At 42.6% G+C, this 22587-nt stretch overlaps 1 protein-coding gene across 5 annotated transcripts in view; it reads left to right on the top strand.

Moving 5' to 3' along the window:
• The window catches only part of akap13 (A-kinase anchoring protein 13), a 117980-nt gene that overhangs the window by 79726 nt on the left and 15667 nt on the right, over positions 1–22587 (top strand). For 4 of the 5 annotated variants that reach the window (XM_020700574.2, XM_020700573.2, XM_011493920.3 and 1 more), the window contains exons 13-25: positions 3791–3838; positions 6874–7051; positions 7939–8041; positions 9902–9944; positions 10139–10250; positions 15216–15363; positions 16997–17064; positions 17164–17230; positions 18107–18257; positions 19375–19487; positions 19593–19739; positions 20672–20928; positions 21037–21162. In XM_020700574.2, coding sequence (XP_020556233.2) covers positions 3791–3838; positions 6874–7051; positions 7939–8041; positions 9902–9944; positions 10139–10250; positions 15216–15363; positions 16997–17064; positions 17164–17230; positions 18107–18257; positions 19375–19487; positions 19593–19739; positions 20672–20928; positions 21037–21162 — 1561 coding nt within the window. The remainder of the gene's footprint in view (positions 1–3790; positions 3839–6873; positions 7052–7938; positions 8042–9901; positions 9945–10138; positions 10251–15215; positions 15364–16996; positions 17065–17163; positions 17231–18106; positions 18258–19374; positions 19488–19592; positions 19740–20671; positions 20929–21036; positions 21163–22587) is intronic. The other variant, XM_020700578.2, reaches the window with a different exon arrangement.

Genomic DNA, 22587 nt, shown 5'->3' with positions numbered 1-22587 from the left:
TTATTACAGCTTTCCTCTTTGTTCCCTGCACACCATGTTGGACGCTTCATCCTCCTGCTGTAAGCAGCTGTGTCACCATTTGTCTGGTGGCTTCAGGGAGGGACCACGATTGAGCTTACTGATGCGGGGGACCATCAACATATGGACCACACGTGCACACTCGAATGCGCAGCAGTAGCCATCACTGCCAAAGAGCCAGACTAATAAGGGTTTAACTCCAGTTTTTCTTTCTTAGTGATATAAGTAAACAAAATAGTCCTCCCTAAATAATTAAAAAAGTAAATAAAAAAAAAAGAATATTTAAAAACTGTTTTAGACTTTAAACTGCACATGAAAGAAATTTAGAAAATGCAAAAACTACAAAATACAATTTATGTTTTAAACTTAAAGCTCTGTTTTAATATCTGACTGATTTGTTGTTATTTACTCTGGTCGGGCACAACCTGCTATAATTAATTTGTCCTCTACGATTAATTTTCAAACGATTAGCACTTACCTAAAAATAAAAGGGACGCCATCCGAACGTCACGACCTAATACAAGTCTCTGATTGTTTAAAGTTCGACTTGGTTTAACCTTTTAATGTGCATTCTGTACTTAAACTCAAAAAGTTTCAAGAATGTGCATACCTACGCCCGAGTTTTGATTATGGAAACTTGTAACTTGAATCCGCGTTGCCAGGGGCGGAGTGAACGTAGTTTCACATTTCAAGTGCACCTCCTGCCCCCTCTGCACCACTGAGGCTGCAGTCGGGTTTAAGCTGAGGCCGGAAGGATATGAGCCGTTTTTCCGGCAGTTCAGAGTTCGATGCCGTTTGCAGCTGGCTGACCTCACTGCCGCCCCGAAATGCTTCTGAATGGAAAGAGAAAAGGCGGGTTTAGAGATGGAGACTTTGACTCTGAAATTCAAGACAAAGCGACGTTGCAGTTCATAAACATGACAAACATACCTGTAATGTTTAACAAATAGGTTATTGATGCCAGCTGAGGTTTCTTTTAACCCAGAAAATGAATCAAAATGTCACAGATATAACGATTCTTATTTTAAGCATGTCAAGTAAAAACAGAAATAAAGGAAAAACTGATCATAAAATGTTAAATAATCAGCGAAATCTCAGTATGCAAAAAAAAAAAAAAACCTGTCTTATGTGATGCTGTAAATAAAAATAGTATGAAAAGTGAGATAAATGCACAGTGAGCATCCCCATCCACCATTTGACAATTTTTAAAATAGAATGCTTTTAGAACAAGATTCTCCGGGAATCCCCTCCTTATGTGACGTCTTAGGTCTCCAGAGTGTGACTGAAGCTGTTTTTTTTATCTGCATCCTCCGCTCCGCACAGAGATCTTCTGAGGCAGCCGTCTGTCCGCCTGCACACAGACCTGCAGTGATGCTGGAATTTTAGCAGCAAAGACTCTCAAAATTGTCGTTTTTCAAATGGTGACCATGATGCAGATGGAAGACATAATAATAGAAAGGCTCGTCTGTTTTCAGCCGCTTGTAGAGGCATGTCTGGCTGTTTTAAACCAGGAACATCGAAAGAAAAACACCTCTCTGTACATTCCAACGATTCCTAATGATATGAGACACATTCTGCTTGTTTGTCAAACGTTGATTCAATTAAGTGTCTTTTGAAGAAAGGTTGTGCCCTGCTCTGGTCTTAAACTACTGAAGATAAAATGCCAAAAGCTCATTTTTCAGCCACACGATTTTCCTGCTAATTTTCTCTTATGAAATCACACCAAATTCTAATGACCACATTATTAGCCTTCAAGGTTGTCCTGGATAGAGGTGGATCCCCAAACTATGAAAAATGTAGATAACGTACACTTTCCGTTCAGATGAGAGAGAAAAATAAACTGTTCTATAGAAGTTATGTTAAAGGTTAAATAAATGCAAAATACCTGTTCAGGAGTGATCACTAACATCCGGTTTGAAAATACTTAGTGGAGAAAAAATGTAGTCATCCCCCAATTGTGTCAGTTCTCCCACTTGAAAAGATGAAAGAGGTCTGTTTTTTCCTCATAGGTATACCTCAACTGTTAGAGACGAAATAAAAAAGAAATCCAGAAAATCACTGTTTTAAAGAATTTATTTGGTGGAAAATAAACATTTGATCACCTATAAACAAGAAACATTTCTGGCTCTCACAGACCTGTATAACTTCTTTTGTAAGAGGATCCTCTTTCCTCCACCGGTTACCTGTATTAATGACGCCTGTTTGAACTGGTTATCTATAGAAAAGACACCTGTCCACAACCTCAAACAGTCAAAGCGGCTCAGTGTGAAGAAATCAACTGTGGGAGCAATTACTGGGAAATATAAGACAGTACACTGATAATCTCCCTCTATTTGGGGCTTCCCACAAGATCTCACCCCGTGGGGCCAAAATTACCACAAGAACGGTGAGTTAAAATCCCAGAACCACACGGGGGACCCAGTGAATGACCTGCAGAGAGCTGGGACCAAAGTAGCAACGGCTGCCATCAGTAACACACTACGCCACCAGGGACTCAAACCCTGCAGTGCCAGACGTGTCCCCCTGCTAAAGCCAGTACATGTGCAGGCCCGTCTAAAGTTTGCTAGGAAGCATTTGGATGATCCAGAAGAGGATTGGGAGAATGTCTTATGGTCAGATGAAACGAGAATAGCCTTTTTGGTAAGAACTCTACTCTAAGAATGAATGGGGCCATGTACCGTCAGATTTTGAGTGAAAACCTTCTTCCATCTGCAAGGGCATTGAAAATGAAACGTGGCTGGGTCTTTCAGCATGACAACAATCCCAAACACACTGTCTGGGTTACCATGGAGTGGCTTTGTAAAAAGCATTTCAAGGTCCACTCTCCAGATCTCAACCCCATAGAAAATCTTTGGAGGGAGTTTAAAGTCTATGTTGTCCAGCGACATCCCCAAAACATCACCGCTCTAGAGGAGATCTGCATGGAGGAATGGGCCAAAATACCAGCAAAAGTTTGTGAAAACCTTGAGAAGACTTACAGAAAACGTTTGACTGCTGTCATTGCCAACAAAGGGTATAAAACACAGTAATGAGTTGAACTTTTGTTTTTGCCAAAATACTCATTTTCCACCATCAGTTTCAAATAAATTCTTTAGAAATCCGACAATGTGATTTTCTCGATTGTTCCCCCTCATTTAGTCTCTCATAGTTGAGGTTTATCTATGATGAAAATTACAGGCCTCTGTCATCTTTTTCAGCGGGAGAACTTGCACAACTGGTGGCTTACTAAATGCGTTTTTGCCCCACTGTATTTTCAGTGGTTACATTTAATATAAAGAAATGGACTTGCATGTAAATCCAGCAACATTGGTTTGAAGTTTTTTTAATAATCGATATTTTCTTTATCCTTACAATCCTTTCTCCTTATAAATAGTTTGAAATTAGGAAGGCAGTTTATTTATCTTTAAAGTTTGCTACATAACGACAAGAAAAAGCTGCTGCTATGAAAGTGAAGGACAAGGAATAGTTTTTATCTAATCATAGATAACATTTTATTCTTTTTTTTAGGAATTGTTTTGAAGATGACTTGTGTTTTTGGTGCAATGGCTTGTAAGTGGATTAAACAGACAGACAGATAATTACTTTATACAGAAACCTTCTTTCCTACATTAACTGTGTCTTCATGTTCTGATCTGCTAAAAGAGCTCAAGGCTCCTTCATTTTTGGCAGAGTTCATCCATATATTATTTTCTTTCTCACCTTAACTCCTCTCAAATCTCCACTCACATCACCCATCATCCTCCACTTCCTGTCTCTCTTTCATCACCTCCAGTTCCATTCGTTGCCATGGTGAGAGGAGGCCGGCCTTTCACAGGAGAAGGTACAAATGAATCACATTCATCATCAGTCCGTGTGCTGTTAATGCTCTCTTTCTCCGTGACGTGCGGTGCCTGATGCAGGCCGGTGTGGGCCATAAAGCTCCTGCTTTTTAACATCCGCTTGCTGCTCTGTTCCCGCTTTCTGCTGCATCCCTGCAGGCGATTACTCTGAAAAATGATCCTCTCTTTTCCCCCCACTGCTGGAATGTGCATAAAGCACTGTGGCAAATGGACGCTTGAGTCCGCCGCTGTTTTGTGTTGCAGTGGTAATAGCAAGCAGGCGCTTTTGAAAGAGGGTTCGGCTCAAGAGACTCAGCTGTACTGCCTCACCGAGTCCTGTAGGGATTTTTTCAGACTGTGAAGCTGTCAAATGAGTTCAGAGTCGGTGTTGAAGGAAAAGCCGCTGTGATACTGCACTGAAACAAAGGTGGAAGCAGTTCCAACTGTAGATTGGTGCTTGTGACTGTCTAAAATACCCTTTGAACAGGAAAGAGGAGGGAGGAAGCTTTAGGTGGACCCTGCACTCATTGTGTACTCAAGAATTTGGCTGATTTTGAGGCAGTTCTGCAGTTCCTACCAGACTTCCCACTTTTAGGTAAACTAGACAATTTCTGTCAGGAGACGCAGCTACAGTTTAGAGATCTTCTGAGATATTTTAGTTGACTTGATCAAAAAGCTGATGAAAGGGTTCAAGATGGTTTTTATAGTTGTCAGAATAGCAGTATTGCCAGTTTTTCTGAGAAAAGGGACAATATTTTGTTTAGTATAAATGTTTTTAACCCAGCTGCCCCCAAACTTCTTCAGGCCACAGACCTGTTAAATGTCAGACAATATTTTCAAAGACCAGCCTGCGAAAGGCCGAAGTGTGCGTCCATTTTTGTAGCTTTCATTTTTGCTTAACTTTTGAATGAAAAATGTATCTTTATCCTCTATAAAATATCTGCAGCTGGTTGGTTTATACTTTATTTGTAAAATAGGTTTCATGTAGGAACAGTTAAAATGTAATCTAGATTTTCCTTGTCAAAGCAGAAGATAAAAAAGTTGGAGGCAGACTTCAGTCTTGTCTGTCTTTTAAGGTGTGATGATTAAATACTGAAGAAAATGGGTCCCTAAAACTGGGATATTCTAAACATAATGATAAACATGAATCCCCCGTTTGAGTAACTTTATTAGCAGCATCTATGTAACATTGACAGCCGGTTGCTGAATATTATGCCAGCTACTTGACATGCGTCAAGAATGAGTCTGGTGAGGTGCAGAGAATCCAGTAGATTTTCAAAATAAAACTGTCTTTCATAATCAGATTATAAATAAAATGGGAAAAAAATTGGTTAGTGGTTTTTTTTTTTACTCTGCGCCCCGATACCGCTTGTCCCACCGGAACGGTCCGGAGATATCTACTACTTAGGCCTCAGGTGACAAAATAATAATTCATGTCTATATATTGTATTGTTTTACTTTTATTGTCCAGCAGTTAAGCAAACAAGCTGATTTTTAAAAAGGTTTTTCTGCTACAGTAGGGGGGTTGTGTAGCTTTAGATACAGGGGGTGTATATTTGTATAAACCCCCCTTGAGGCTACTTGAAAAGATAAGTCTTTTGTGCATCAGCATAGAATAAAATCCAGATTCTAAAGGCAGATTTGATTTAGGAAAGCTTGCTCTTTAGTTATAGTCATTAGCCTTTTGAACATCTGTCTGGCTTTAATTGAGATATGTTTTGTATTGTGGAAAGCCACAGCTGGAACCATCTGGCCACATCTGTCACTTTGAGGACGACAGCAGCTCCTCTCACTTTCTGCAGTCTCAGAACTGTTCTGCTGCTGCTGCAGCGCAGTTTGATTTCCTGATATGACTGCAGGCTGCAGCAGGAAGTAAACTCTATCCAGTGTTTGTGTTTCACTTTGGTGTGTATTGTCTTTCCAGTTATTCCGGAAATGCACAACTGCCCCTTACTTTCAGGCGTTTCCATTTCCTGCTCCTCCACCTTCATCATTTGCTTCATCATTGTGTGTGTGTCCTTCTTTTCTTCTTCAAGCTCTATCAGCTGGTGTCTTCCTGATGCAACCCCCCCCAGCAGCAGTGGGTGTTTTGCTGCTTCCTTTTTTGCACATAGCACATGCCCTTCTTTGAATGTGGCCTATTTACGCGCATTTATTTGCATTTGTCGTTGTTGTGGGTGTGCAGGCTTGTTTTGTCTCTTCTACAATGCCCTGCCCTATCAGGCAGACGCACATCGGCTTCAAACAGCCACGAGCTGCAATAACTGCAGCTCCTATTCAGTATGGACGACCTTGCGACTCTGCAGGATAAGTATATATTAACACTACCAGGAAGGAGACTTTAATATGGCAAATATAGCCATTTTCATTCACGGCCCTGAGGATTGGTAAGTGCTGCTCTGCACTGGTCACTGATGATTCTTTTAGGCGGGTCTTAGTTAGTGATGCTTGAAAGTGTTGGACTGAGGAGGGTTTGCTGGATAATGGAGTGCCATACGAGCGCACAAGGACTGAAAAGAGAGATTTACTGCTGGAGATTCAAGCGTCACATAACCTGTCCTGAAGCAGATAAAGCTGCTGTCCGCCAGCATCGCTCATCCTGAAATGTAGCTGTAATTTTCCTCCTCATAATCATTGCATTGGATTTTTCAAGGCCTCTTATTCCCAGTCATAGATCGATTTAATTGGGTTGGTAAATCACAGCTGCTGAGCTCTGTGTCCTGATGCTGGTGTTGGAAGTCATTTGCGGTGGTTTCAGCTGTAAATCTGCTCCGGAGCTCGGCGATAACTCAGCTGACTAAACACTGTGCAGCACTGGCTCTGTGCATGTATCAACAGGTGCATGCTTGTGTTGGTGTGTTTGTGTGTGTGTGTGTGTGGGTGTGTGTGTGTGTGTGTGTGTGTGTGTGTGTGTGTGTGCGTGCGTGTGGTGCAGCAGAACACGACCAGTAATGAATATTTCACAGGATTGTTTGCAGTGTGAACACAAAAGTCGGTTTTTGACCAGGTGACATTTGCTTGTTGTTTGCCTGCGCAGCTACAGCCTCGAGGGACTCAGCGGAGGCCGCGACGAGCTGAGGGGCTCCTCCACCCGGGGCCCCCAAATGGTGGAGCCCTCCAGGCTGCCCAGGCAGGACAGCGAAGACAAGGGCTCGCTGGTTTCTCTGACGGAGGAGCAGGAGGAGCAGGAGGATGTCGGAGGAGTGCATGACCTGGTCAGCTGATGCACACACCCACCCACAAAGTCTTCAGGAGTCAGATCCTCTTAGCTATCAGATGGAGGAATTCTCAGGAAATCCCAGGCCTAATGCTAAGAAGAGAAATGGATTTGCAAATCTTGCAGATAAACTCGCCTCGTGCACGGTCAGGGCTTGTCAGTTTGTGGATTAACTAGGATTATCAATCATCCACGTCTTCACGTCTTCACGTGGATTTATTTCTCTTCAAAACAGTTTAAAGACTAACTAAAAATGCTGCTTTCTTCTTCTTTTTGAGAATTGGTTTATTTGAAGTCCCACTCCGATCACCTCTTTATCTATTTTTAAAAGCGTTCCCAGTAATCTTTTAATTATGATTGTCATTTTTATCCAAAATCAAAAACCCTGTGTAGTTTTCCAGGACATAGTTTCTTCAGAGCGGCAGGAGTTCATTAGGAGTTGTGGGCTAGACCACTTTCATGGAGCAACCCCGCCCCCCTTCCCCCTTCTGCTACTGAGAGTTTGGACCAGGGAGTTTGTGGCCCGCTCAGCGGAATTTTAACGAGACAAATACGATTTTTTTCAATGGCATTTTTTTGTCTGCTCTTGATTCACAATGATTTCAATAAAAATAAAACAATTTTAAGCTTAATTCTTGTTATATATGTCCTCCATCGTCAGAAAAATGCCAAAAGAACATTTTAAAAATACCATTTTCATCGGAGTGGGTCTTTAACTGTTTTTTTTCTTTACATAGTTGCAATAACCCGATTCTGACCTTTTCTTTAGAGTCATTTATTCTTACATAATGCTTTTCTGACTTGATTTTTTTTTTTAACTTTTCGTTCCAAATTACTTCAACCCATTTTTGCCTCCTTTTGGTTTAACCGTGTTTCTTGTTGCAGAAATCAAGGCGTTATCTTCCTCTGCGAAGCAGCTGCCATCCAGGGACTCTGCCCCTCACCAAGTCTGTGTCCATGTTGGCCATCAGCCACAAAGACATCGACAGTAAGGAGCTTTTTTCATGCCACACCCAATACACACAGACTCCTGAACATGTGTTTTGACTGCAAATGAACAAAGTTCCGTTTGAAGCACAGAAAAACCTGAATGTCCTCCAAATGGAAAGTTTAAACCAATGATCTCAATAAAGAAAAACCCAGAGATGCACGTTTAAGCTTAATTCTTGTTATATATGTCCTCCATCGTCAAAAAATGCCATCGAGTTCTCAAAAGGCTTCATAAATTTACTAACTTTTCATCTTTTTTATGCTTTTGCATTTTGATTTGTAAGTTTAGTCATAGTTATCCAAGCTCCCGTCTCACTACATTATTATTTTTGGACCTTAATTTCCTGTTTCAACAGGTGTTTCCTTTCTTCATCAGTTTGGCATCATTGTTGTCATGTTTCTGAATAAATCATCCATTCCTGTTGTGGTTCTTTCCTCCCTGGTCCCCCCCCCAGCGGTGGTACGCCTCAGGCGACAGAGGCGCATCTCCTTCTCTTTCAACCTTTCCCCGATCCTTACCAAATCTAAGTCTCAGTTCATTTTCGGAGACTCTTCCTCGAGCGATGATGAGGATGACTTGAGTAAGTACAGACCTGCGAAGCTGAAGTAGGAAGTAGATGTTGCTTCAGCACCAGAGCTGTAGATTTTCCCTGTAGAGCCCTGAATTTTGCAGCCACGTTGACAGCTCGGTGAAGAGAGTCAGGAGCTGGAGACGGGCGTCCCCACCTGTGAGTCGCTCCTCTTCTCTGGAGGAGCCATAAAACCCGTCGGATTAAAGCTCACTGTCGGTCTTTAGATTTTTTACAGCTTTGCAGTGAATTGGTGCTCCACTCTAGTGCCGCCACAGCTAAGCACCGCTTAACGCTGAAGGCCAGTGGAGCCTGAATGTTCTGCTGTCATTAACTTGCCATAAGGAGCCCACTAATTGCTGGTGATATTAAGCTATTGTCAGAATGAAAAAAAAAAACCCTGAAGTAAAGCTGCTGTTGCAGAAAACCCACTCCCGCCTCAGCCAGCAGGCACGCTGCTAATCATTTCTTTTGTGCTTCGCTTAGTGAGACCATGACTGTTCAGTATGTCAGTGACCTTTACCTAAAATAGTCTGTGCGAAGTTCTGTTGCAACGAATTGAGTCAGGATCAGGAGAGAAAGAGGAATAGAGCCGTCATGAGCGCTGCAGGTAATCTGAGGAAGCTCTTTCTTCCGCTCTGATAATACTGTCACTTCTTGGCAAAGAAACCCAGTCTTTCTTTTTGTTCTCCTACCCATGATGTGTTTCCGCTTGTGTTCACCATCGATTTAAATATGTAACAGCAACACAGGCGGGTTGATCAACAGAATTGGCACACAAAGCTGAGCGGATCTTTTTCGTTAGAATTGATGTTAAAAGTTGGGTCTTTTTGGTTAACGTTTGGTGGGATTTGAGTCCATTTTTCTGACTTTAGCTGTAGAAAACTGAATATTGGAGGTGGAAAATCGGAATAACTAATAAATCAGAGGGTTAAGAGACCCTTAACACCCCAGTTTCAACTACTTTGACTTTCTTTAATGAGCTCATTTGAGCCTGCATGAAAAAACATAAAATGTATATGACTTTTAGAACTGAGGTCATCTATTCATCCAGCTCTGGATGGAAAGTCAGAAACTACCTCCAGCCTCTGTTTTCCAACAGAGTCACTTGGTAGCCTGCCTGTAAGGGTACCTAAAGGCCACATTTTCATGGGCATTGTATGAAGCATTTGCCAAATCCTTGAAGCTAGACCGTGCAGTGACGTGTCCCTCGACTTAGTGATTGGTGTTTTAGCCCCTCACAGAGATGAAGAAAAGCTCTACTCACTTCCTTTCTTGTTTCTTTTCAGGCATGAGGTCCATTTCCAGCACTTCTGGGTCACTAGCGTACAGGTCAGTTCAGCTGTGCTCATCTAAGAAAGTGTTTCTCTGGACTCTCAGTGCTGCCAGGACCTTTATAGTCCAATAAAGAACCAGAGAAGCTATCAAATGCTTCCAGAGGACAATGGATGCATGATGGAAACCATGAGGTGTGGATGCAGCTGTTGGGGAACAACATCTGTGTTTGTGTGTGTTTTTTAACCCAGTATATCAGAGGAGGAGCCCGGCCCTTTGAGGAGCGACAACGAGGGAAAGAGTGTGACCAAAGTGGGCCGGACCTTCAGCTACCTCAAGAGTAAGATGTACAAGAAAACCAGGGTGAGCGTTCAGAACCTTCTGCTCTGCGGCTGTAGAACGCTCCTCGGGCTCTTCCTGCTCCACTGTTGCTCAGATAGTTTGAGAACCTGGCATTTGCTTTGTTTTTTTAAGCCCTGACCACTTTATTTGACAGGAATGGATTCATTTTACCACCACTCACTATACTGAACGATATTTGAACTTCTAAACTGAGGAAATCTGCTGAGCCTTTACAGTAAAAAAAACTTTCAACAACATTTCATCAACTTTTAACTGCTTAAAACGTCATTAATTAGCTTCATGGTCAGTGAGCTTAGTTATATATTTCGATTTTAGGTTGAGTAATGGGCTGTCAGGAGAGGTTACGTGTCTATTAACTGGGTGGGACAGAAGATTCTACCGCAGGAGACTCTTCAAACTTTTAAAGGATGCTCGGAAAGAACCTGTAGAAAATGCATGTTTTATTCAAACCATTCCTGATCAGAAAGTGCTTACAAAGGCCGATTGCATTAGTCAGTTTCATCATGAGGAACTGGGCCTGCTCATGCCTGGAATGAATTCAAAGAAATATGATGTAATAATAAAAATTTCCCGTCTGTGCCCATCTATTGGTCATCCAACTCTTCTATTAAACAATATCTAAAGTCCCACTCCGATCGTATTTCGATCTATTTTAAAACTGTTCCCAGAGGTATTTAACTATGACGTTTTTAGCCAAAATGTAAAACCTGTGTTGTTTTCTAGGACATAGTTTCTGCAGAGCAGCAGGAATTCATGAGAATTTTTCCTGTGAGCAACCCCGCCCCCACTTCCCATCACCCAGCTGTTTACACATTCACACCCCCAACGTAGCATTAGTGGTGCCACAGAAATCAGAGCAATCCAGCCGTACAGGTTTGAGCCAAAACTCGAATGAGTAAATCGGATCTACAAGTGGATGCATCAGAACGGGGCAGGGCATGGAACCTGTGGCTTGCCGTAGTAACTCGCACATCACAAATATTTGCATTTTACTGATTTACTATAATTTAAGTAAAATAAATACTCAGACATGCAAATTAGAGCTTAATTATCCTAATACATGTCTCTTCATCATCAAAAAAAATTCCACAAGCACACGTTAAAAACACCCAAAACACAATTTCCCCTAAGGTGGGTCTTTACATGGATTTTCATATCAAAGGGGCTCAAGTTTAACTCAACAATGTTGTTTTTTTTTTTTTAAGTCAGGCGTTTGTATTCAGAAACTGCTTGTGAAACACGTAGCTTTTGCAAAGAGACACTGAGGGTTGAACAGGAAGCCGAACAGGAAGGCCGGGTAAGCTGTGGTTTTCTAATCTTTTCGGTGAAACGAGTCTTCGTTTTGCTTTTAAAGTGACAGGAGAGTGAAGATGATGACCGTAGCTGCAGGCTAGTCGGCTTCTATTAAAAGGTCCAGATTCTCGGTAGAATTGTGCCTTTTGAGATGATTTATTTTATGCTGCGAACACCTTTTTATTTATATCTTTCTATCAAACTCTTGAGTTTAAGCAGAAGTGAGGAAGTCTGTATAAATTCAGCTTCTTTTCCCCAACTCTCAAGCTTTAATTATTCATTAGTCACTCTTTGCACAAAGCAACAGTGTGAGCCTGAAATCTCTGGAAGAGGATCTTTGCTGTGTTTTTTTGTTTTTTTACAGCATCCGTACCAGACTGCGGGGTCATTGCAGAAATAGCATGTCCTGTGGCGAGGCAGTCACTTCCTCTTTGCAGGGTTCCTCATGGAGCCTCTGTGGTAGCCGGAGCTTTAGCCGCTCAGCCGCAGCCAGCGATGGTATGCAGGAGATTCACAGGAGGCCATGTTCTTCTCGGTGAAATGGAAAGGTTGGCTGGAGGTAGGCGGAGAGCGAGCTCGGCTTTCCCTGTCGCCTTGCGGTAGAGGTTCAGCAGCTGTCATGGGATCCTGCCTGACGTGCTGCTGAATGAGCTGAGATGTTTTTCCAGTGAAGTCATTGCCTGATAGAGAGCGCTTGACAGGGTTTCTGCTTTGTTTAAGTCTTTGGGTGAGGTGTCAGAAGTGGTTACATCCACTGTGTAAAAAAACAAAAACAGAATAATCTGCACTTTCTTTGACTTTTCCATTGAGTTGAATTGTTTGTTTTCTTTGGTACGAAAAATCGAGAAAGAATTGAAAAGTTTGAGGCAGACATGTTTGTTGGTTCGTCGGAGGAAGTGAGAATAAAAACAGTTGTAATGACTTTCTAACGCGCTGCGGTCCGGTCTGTCTGAAAACAGAATTGAGCGGGTTCTAGTGTGTCGGGGCTCTTTGGTTCTCACAAACCGAGATGCCCACGCTGGCCATTAAAACTCTGGAAAACTCCCTTTTGCCCATTTCCTCTGGCTTTGGGTGGAGGCTGTGATGTAATAGAATAGAATAGAAACTCTGTTCTTCTCTGGATCACTTTATGGGAATGGGACTCTGCTCACTGTGTTAGCGAATGATGATGATGATGATAATGACGAGTTAATGCAGAGGCAGAGCAGACAGAGAGTTCTGTTTTGAGAAGGTCAGACATGTGATTTCCAGAGAGCGCATCCTGCAGATGTGTCTCACTCATCACACCGTCTGGCTGCGAGAATCCATCTGGACCGCATGAATGTGTGTTTGTCACTGCTGTGTTAGTGGTGGTTTCAGTCTGTGAGCCCTACCAAGCATCAAACACGGGCCTCGTGATCAAACCCGAAGACAAAAAGCAGTTCATTAACGTCCCTCCTTTAACAAATTACTATGCTGTCAGCATAAATAATGTGTCAAACCCCCTGCTGCTGCTACATCAGAGTAATAATGGGACTCTGCGGGGTTCAGACTGGAGTTGAGCACATGCAGCTCGTGGAACGGAGAAGCATTTTGTCAGAGCCCGGTGTGTTTGTCCACCTAACGTGTCACCAGGCTTCACCTGGAGCCTCTGCTTCCTCAACCTGCAGCAGTTTGGTAGAGGAGTCTGAATGGACATTTCCAAAAAGAGGCTTGAGGGTGACTGTAGATGAGAGAACTTCTAAAACTATGGCAGCATTAAAAATTCATCAGAATGCTGATAATAAACTCTCAATGAAACACTTGAATGTGGGAATTAAGGAAAGTTTGACCCAAACTCCACAAACTGAAAAATCCTCGAAAAGGAAAGTGAAACTCTCAAAAGAGATCTGCCAGTATCCCATAGACTTCTATAGATAAAGAAACAGCTAATATTCTGTCATTCTGTTCGTCAAAATAACAATTTTTGCTATGATACCTTTTTTTTTTTAACATGTTTTTGCTAATCCTATATGTGTGTATATACATGTGTGTGTGTGTGTGTGTGTGTTTATATATATATATTTTCTTTTTTCCTTTTTTCCTTTTTCTAAGTCATTTAAGTTATAAACTGGCCAATCAGATGTCTCAATAAAAGTGGGAGGTGCCTGCTGACCCCCATGTACAAAAACCTGTATGTTTGATGGACAGATTTTGTGTATGCCATTTTAATTTTGGTAAGGGTGTTGACTTCCAACAGATTCACACCCGATTGGTAAAAGTGGTTACCATAGAAACAATAACTCAAACCGTCTCGTACCAATCACTGCCTATTACTGACGTCATCTGGCTCCAACATGTCGGTGTCTGCATCGTGAAAAAAAATTGGCGACTGCATTGATTTTTACATGGTTGGAGCTATTTTCTATGGGTGACGTCACACTCACTGTGTCCAGTTCTCAAATACAGTATTGTCTCCGGGGGTTAGGGACCAGAGACACCTGCAAATATGCTGATACAAATACAGAGAACCAACCCCCACCGCGAAGAATGTCCGTTACCGTTCCTTACACATCAAAACCCATCTGAAACATTTCTGATACTTTGTTAAACATTTTTGAAAGAACATTGGAATATTGCTCAACATAAAGAGATTTTTTTATTTTATTTAGAGCAATAGACTGAACTGTAGCGTACTTTATAACGCACATTAGGAGTGTCTCTCTGTCACTTTGCCTTAAAAGCAGGATCCTGTGTTCTCTCCTTCATCATTTCAGTGTGAAAGAGCATCTTCTTCCAGAACCAACCTATTTATGCAACAAACCCCACTGGTGGTTTATTTTTTTATATGCAAATGTAGAGTTAACGCAGTGAACGTAGCATCAGTGCTCTGAACTTTAGGAAGTATAACACAAATGCCACCATGCAAATTGGAAGAATCGAGAAGTTCAAAAGGTATTTGAAGGGAAAACGCGAAGTGACAGGTTAGCTGAGTTGAATGAACTGTTCTAATCCTCTATTGTACTAGGCTAATGCTTTGTTCTTCCCTCCTGGTGAGTGCTTGTGTTATATAGCTCAAAGTAGCAGCTGTTGGGGAAAAAAAACAATGCCCAGGCGGTTTGGTTTGCTCTCAAAGGTGCAGTGTGAAAGACAAACAAACCAAAGGATTTCTAGTCCTACTTGAATGAAGCCTGCTGGACAGTTGTTGCAGTGTAACAGCACCTTAAACTCCAGGCTCAGAGAGGCTCAGAGTTTGAGTCTCCATGTCTTTCCCTGCACTGACCTTACGGGCTGTCGGTGGGCAAAAAATAGGAAAATGGTGACAACACGCAAGGGTGAGACGCTGGCATGTCGAATGAATTTTTCTTGATATTTTAGCCCACTCGAACCCCGTGCGCTGAACAAGGGGGCAGCTAGCGGTGTTTAAGTGATAAATGCTCGCTCCCTGCATGCACTTATCACTTGAACAGAACTAACTGACTCCTTGAACGCCGGTTCTGCGCTCCGTGCATGCAACCTGACTAATAGAAAGCCAGTTTGAGTGGGCGTCCTACGGGCCCTTACCCCCCATGCCTGCAGCATTTGTGCACGGCCAAACCTTTAATCTAAACTTGCCCAAAATGTCTTTTAACTTTGAGAAGATGCTGTGCATTTCCACCACGTCATCATGATCAGCAGAGTTGTTCGTTTGACGCTGCATTTTCTCCCACGCAGGAAAAAGATCGAGATAAAAAAGAGAAAGAGAGCAAGGAGAAGGAAAAGAAGACGTTGAACGGTCATCATTTCACTCCCTCCAGCCAGGCGGCACAATGCTTCCAGTGCAACAAGGCTGTCAACAGCAAGGATGCTTTCTTTTGTTCTTGTGAGTTCTTTTTTTTTTTTCTCTTTTCAAAATTTGTATTTTGTTTCATTTTTTTTTCTTATCTAACTGCACATCAGAGTCATGTTTCATGAGTCATTCTGAGCAGATGATTAGTTTAATGAAAAGGCTCAGTCACCATTTATTGCACACATCATTTCATTTGGAGGACATATTCATTTTAATAATAATAATAATGATACGGAGGACGGCAGTGGCTCAGGAGGTTGAGAGGTCGTCTGATGATTGAAGGGTGGGCGGTTCGATCGCCGCTCCGCCCAGTCAACTGTCGTGTCGTTGGGCTAGACACTTCACCCCCCCTGCCTCCAGTGTGGCTCCTCTGGTGTATGAATGTCCAGGTGATGGTCAGAGGGAGCTTAGGCCACGCCTCTACCATCACCAAGTATACATAAGGACACATTGTAAGCGCTTTGAGCGTCTGGAAAAGCGCAGATAAATCTAATCCATTATTATAGTCATTGAGATAGTAGGATTGGTAATATTGGCAGATTAACATTTTTGCGCATGGGTGTATTATTACCCGAGTGAAGCTGTGATGCTTCCTGAAGCACAAAGACAAAGCAGTCGGCTGTAATGTCGACAGGGCGCTTTTTGAGGCAGTTTCTGTCTGGAGCAGCAGCTGCAGCTCTAAAGAGGATGTAGTTTGTTGCTCAAGTCTTTAGGTGCAACTCCTCCTCTAGGGAGAAAACTCAAAAAGCAGAAATGGGTTTCGCCACGGACTCCCGCGGATCTCACATCCCAGATCCTCGGCACAAACAAGAACCAGCTCTTTTTGCGTTTTCAGGAGGTTTGTGCTCACAGATGTCTGGCTGGTGTCCATTCTACAGACGCACACAGCAAATGCTTTCAGTCAGATTTGCTGGAATTAGTTAAAAGTAAGAAAAAAAAGCATTGAAACATGAAAACTTGGGGAGACTGATGTGAAAATCGTAGATATTTTCAGGCCACAAGTGAAAGCGTCTCATGCCGAGCTCCTTTCTTAAGCCAGACTGCTTAGAGAGTGGGCGCGTCTATGGAAATTCAGGAGTGGGAATTGTTGCTGCAGGTCAGTTTGAAATAGTACACACAGGCGTTGGGTTGCTGGTTTAACTCCATGATTGCTTGAGGTGGAAGTGAAGAAAAAAAGTTGATATGAAAACGAGTTTGTGTAATCTGCTCCAAGCATAAACAGATCTTCCTTTTCTTGGCACTTCCTGTTTGAGCTTGGAGTTGATTTGCTCTTTTCCTTTTTGCACTAATGCACAGAGACTGCTTACAGGTCAAAAATTGTTCATGAATTCCACACACTGGGGCAGTTGCAGTTCTGACTTTTGTTTACCGACGAGGACTTGGGAAGGTTCGGCGAGCGTGAATGTTCCCACGCAGAGCAGCGTAGATAGATGTGCATGCGTCACTCTGGGCATGACTCGTTTTTCCACTTCACCGGCGAGCTGTGTTGCCCCTCGATTGCATCACGCGTCCTGCCCCAGTCTGGCTTTCATTAGCGGTCTGCAGGAGTTTCCTGGCCGGCCATGAAAACCAGTCAGGGTTTCTGGCCCCCACCCCTCCACGCACCCTCACTGGCCTCAACACCACCTTCCAAACTCTCAGCCTTCACTGCTCTTTCTTTTTCCAGACTGCAATGCTTCCGTCCACAAGGGCTGCAGGGACAGCCTGCCAGCCTGTGCCAAGGTGAAGATGAAGGTAAGCAGCGTCACGCCCGCTCCATGCAGACTTGTTGGACTGTTCCTCTGCAGCCGGTATTGATTTATATTTTCATTTCTTCTCTGCTTTTCTATTTAGCTGCCCAAACAGCAGTTTACGGTTCCAGACTCAAGCACTTTGCCTGCAGTTACAATGAGGAACAAAAGTAAGTTTCAAGCTTTTGTGAGGCCCAAAAAAACCCCCCGACCCATCTGCAAACCAACCGTTTTGATGCAGGAGCTTGAAGAAGAGCTTAAAGCTGCAGAAACCTTGATATCACATTATCTCACCAGAAAACGCCTGTTCTGCTTCATTCGGGGAGCAAACCATATTTGTGTCGTATTTCTCTTGTCTGCTGTTTCATTTCTTTTTCATGGCACCATCTTTAAATACCAGCTCAAAGCCGTAAAATGATCCGACTTGACTCTTGGACTGTGGTGGTCAAAGCCGGATGAGCGTTTACCTTCATCCAGTATTCATCGGGCATCTGGAAAACCAAATTCAGTCGAGCGTTTTGTGCCAAACAGCAGACTGAATTCAAAAAAGGTTTCCACCGGTAACCTCCGAGCCAAGTCTAACTAGAGCGTCTGCTCTCAGCATGTCCTGTGGGTGCTGTTACTTTTCCAAAGGATTAATGTGACATCCTCTCAATCTGGAGTCTCTGTCTTTGTAAAGACTTGTGATCGGTTCTTCCCACTCCTGTCCTAATCCTGTATTTGTTTAGTATGAGGCAGACGCCGCATGTTCAGAACAGCAGAAAGACATAAAGACAACCAGATGTCATCTGCGTAGTGTAATTTTATTTTTTCTTTCCATACACCTAGGTACTAATAGATCCCAACAGGAATGATTTTGTGTTTTTGTTGGGAAAAAAAACTTAGTTTTATGGCTATTCTCTTTAGTCATAAAACTATTTACTCCTAAAGACGACGTGAGCGGCAGCCTTCTCTCTCATCCGCTCAGAAAGAATTAAGTTTGAGCATCGTTTCGAGGTGAATTTGCAGGCTTTACCTGTTGCTGATGTGAGCGCTCTCTGCCACAGCTGGAGGGACACGGGAGCGCCCCTGGTCCGCCATCCTTTCCCCTGAGGAGACGTCCTCCCTGATGATCCCACAGGCGAGGAGGCACACCAGCATCATGACGTTCCAGGGAAACAACCTCTCCAAGAGTCTCTCCATTAGCAACATTGCTGGGTGAGTTAAAGACTCACCCACTCCCATCATCTTATTGATCTATTTTCAAAGCTTTTTATGGACATAGTTTCCAGGAGTTCATTAGAAATTCACCTCTGAGTTGTGGGCGGGACTGTTGGTGCGAATCCTCTCACTTTACCCTGAGCTCTCTGTTTACATGCTCTCCCGCTAGCTTACAGCCCCTCACACCTCTAACAAAACATTACTGATGCAGCAGACGAGGAAAGCTCGAACGAGGAAAACGAAGATGCACATGCGGTGGTGGAGCTAGAACATTTTAAATTGGGGGTGCGGGAGGGGAGCAGAGGATTTTAGAAGGGTGGGAAATGGGAACAGCAGCATCAAAGATCATTACAAATGAAAAGATAAAAAAAATGATAAACAACTAAAAAGGCTTAAGATTAAGAATAAAAACATGTCTTTAGTTATTTTTGCAATGCTAAAGAAGCTTGTATTTTCAAAAATGATTCTAAAAATGACTCCGAAATTGGGGGGCAAAGCTTTTTGATGGAGGGCAGCTAGCCCCCCTTGCTCTGCTGTAGCTCCGCCCCTGCGTCCATGGATCTAGTCTTCTGCCAGTGGATGCATCAGAATGGAGCGGAGCAGGGAACTCGTGGCCCGACCAGCGTATTTTCTGTCACTAATTAGCTCTTTTTCAAACTACGCTTTCTTGTCTGCTCCCGATTCATAACAGGTAGAATAAAGAAAGAGAGGCACAAATACACTGAAAGTGGAATAAATGGACCCTGTGCAACAAATAGACCCATGAAGCACCTAGAATAGACCTATGTTTTGGTTTGTGTTTTGTTGTCATGTAACAAAAACTAATAAAAATAATGTAAAAAAAAAGGGTTACGGAAAATGTCTAGTTGGGTGAATTGTAGGGCAAATAAATGCATATATCTTATTATAATAGTTGCAAAAACTATTGCCTTTTGGATAAGAGGTGAAACGTCTTCAACTTTTAAAAACCAAGTCCAGATGACAACCTTACTACTATATTTTTTTCCTCTAAATGAGTTTAAAACTTTTTGTTTTTATTAAAATTGTTTTCACGTTTGAAGCTGAAAAGACTTTGTCCTATTCCTGTTTTGACTTTTATGCTTCGTCCTTGCAGCCCGGTGTTTGACGAGATGCCCATCAAAACTCTGCGGTATCTCTCTCAGTCCACCGACTCGCTCAACAGAACCAACCAGGTGACGGAGTCCATGGAGTCCCTCACAGATGAAGGTCAGCATAGACAAAATACCGCTCTCCTCTGTCCACACTGGAATGGTTTTATCCTGCCAGCGTGGGAGACATGGCTGTAAAATGTGAGCTGTGCTGCTGCTTCAGGAACCGAGATGATGGATGGGCAGCTGATGGGGGAGTTTGACGCTGAGGCCAAAGAGCTGGAGGCAGACTCCTGGAGTTTGGGGGTGGAGCAGCAGTACCTGCAGCAGCTGGATAAGGAGCTGGTCAAGAGACAGGATGTCATCTATGGTAAATGCCTAAAACTTCTCATTGTAAATTCTATTCTGTTCATTTATGAAGCATCACAAAAAAGTACAAATGACTGGGGATTTAAAAAAATAGTCCAGATAGTTCCAGTAAGTTTAATTTGAATTATCTGTATTTTTGTTATGGCCTGTAAGTGACTGACTGTTGTGACTGAAGTGTTAATGTAATATACATAAATATGTTCAGTGTGATATATTTAGCTGTGGTGCCTCGCTATATCGTGGTTCACCTTTCTTTTTTTTCTTTTTTTGGGTGCCATTTTGCATCCTTTTGTTGTTTTGTTTTTTTCTCAGCATTTTGTGTTCTGCGTCCTGATTGGCTGTAGACCATTGTCAGTTAATCTCCTCTATGCCATGTCTTCTGTACAGAATGCGTTCATTTTGCTTTATTTAAAAAAAAATAAAATGATGTCCAACAAAAGAGGCTTTCAGCTCTTATCTGTTAGCTCAGCTGTTGGACAGGACAAGTAAAAAAATAATAATAGATTTTTGTTTTCGTTTTATAATTATGGACTTATTATTCTATAAAGTGACTTATTTGTAGATTTCAGCTATCGCGGGTTATTTATCACTGTACATTTGAACAGGAAAGAAGCTTCAAGCAGACTTAGTAAGAGACCAAAACACTGGAACATTTGTTATTAGACAAAAGAGGAAAACTGACACAATCACAAAGCCATTTATGGAGGAGAAAGGAACAGTGAGGAAGATGGAGATTGCATTCAAAAACAAAGCTATATAGCAGCAGAGCTCATGGTCCAGACTTAACCATGAGCTTCATCTGAAATCTGAACTTATGGAAAACATCAAAGACCTCTGAAGGAATCGGATTCTGCTGTGACAGATAAATGTGAACGTGATGAACCCAGCAGCTCTGTAAAAGTCGGCTTTGCTTCCTTCCTCGTGTGTCTGCAGAACTGATGCAAACGGAGATGCACCACATACGAACTCTTCGCATCATGTCGGAAGTGTACAGCAAAGGACTGCAGAAGGAGGTGCAGCTGGAGCCGCAGACGCTGGAGAAGCTCTTTCCAGTCCTAGACGAGCTTCTGGAGCTCCACACGCAGCACCTCCTTCGCCTCGTAGAGCGCAAAAAGGAAAACCAACTGAATGGGGGCAGTTTGGAGGGCAGCTTTATCATCAACAGGATAGGAGACATCCTGATCAATCAGGTCAGAGCAGAGTAGACTGCTGTTTGTCTTCATAGATGTTATGAAAATTTTTGTTTGCTTTCCCCCCTTTTTTTGTTTTGTTTTAAAAATTGTCGCGTCCTCTTGCAGTTCTCAGGATCAAACGGTGAAAGTATGAAGAAGGTTTATGGGAAATTTTGCAGTCGCCACAATGAAGCTGTAAGCCTCTACAAAGACCTCCTGACCAAAGACAGACGCTTCAAAGCCTTTATCAAAGTAAGAGGCTGCCTTCTCCTATGTATTTTTACTCCTGCAGGCCTGCTTTCACTTAGACATATCTCTGTCAATGTACTTTTGTCAAAAATCTCTTTTTTCACGAGGACTTTATGCTTTCAGAGACACGGTAAGATATGTTGAATCAAGTTCTAACGGATCATCTCTGGAGTGCTTTCTGCATCACTTTGATCTCATTATTTTCCCTCTGTGCTTTATTGTAGCCGGTACATTTATTCGTATGTTCCCGTCATAAAATGTTGTAATGTTTTACTTTGCAGAACATGCGGGTTTAACGTTGATGCTGCTCCTTAGAAACATGTGTTGCCTTAAAGCCTTCAGAGTACTGACAAACGGATCAAGCAGAGATTAATTACACAAATTACTTTTTGGACACAATGATGATAACTGTGCCCAACTTTATCATGACAGGCTTAAAAGTGTAGGGCTCCAAATGCGTGAATGATGTCTAATGCATGCTGGGATTCTGTACGCTGTAAGGAGGAGAGGTCTGCAGGAAAACCTCGCCCGGCTGTAATGTAAAAGATGGCACACATCTGCAGGCCCGTTCACCAGATGTGAGAGGTACCGGGGTTTCTAGACAAACTGTTCACAACCGACTCCACCACTTTAACTTGAATGCAAGACTCAAGACCACATGTCCTGGATAATGCAGCAATGGTCTACCATCTAGTTCACCGATGCGTGTCGGGTCAGTTTGCACAGAAATGATGGAGGAGGCGATGTGAGCGGTACGCCGAGGGTTTGCTCCGGAGGAGGAGGTGCAAAACCCATTTGGTCATTGTAGATGACCCAGTCAACCGCGAGTTCTTACCCCAGAGACTTCACAGAACCCATCATCAGCGCCCAAGTCCACCAGCACACGGTAGCGGAATCCTCACTGCTGAACTTCAGGAAGTGAGAGTCCGTCATCTGGTTTGACCCCTGACCTGAACCCCATAGAGCACGTCTGGGACTAGCTGAAGCAGAGACTGGATGATCGGACCCTCAAGCGACCTGTCAGAACTCCATGTAGAACTTGTGGGAGAGTGGAACACATTCCTTCAGAACAACATCATGAGGCCAGCGAGGAGCATGAGAAGTTGCTGTCAAGCTGTCATTGCAGCAAATGGTGGAAATAGCCACTATTGACATGGTCAATTGTAATTATTTTGTTCTGTCTTTCTTATTGTTTTAATTTCTGAGGTAATAAATATCAAACAAAAAAAGTGTCTTCTCAATCATAGTTGTATCAAAGGGAACATTTATGTGTTTTATTAAAACTCAGACCAAGTAGGAGAAGCACTCTTTGTGTGTGTGTTTTACAGAAATGTATTGGTGCTGAAGTTTCTGGATAATAATTAGTGCCTAAAGCTTTTAAACACCTCTTGTTGTTTAAATGATCCACTGTTTAAAAATATGCTTTTT

Source organism: Oryzias latipes, chromosome 3, assembly GCF_002234675.1.
Source record: "Oryzias latipes chromosome 3, ASM223467v1".
In the NCBI taxonomy this organism is placed as follows: Eukaryota; Metazoa; Chordata; class Actinopteri; order Beloniformes; family Adrianichthyidae; genus Oryzias; species Oryzias latipes.
Note: the sequence above shows the minus strand (reverse complement) of the source record. Positions and strands in the feature narration are given on the sequence as shown.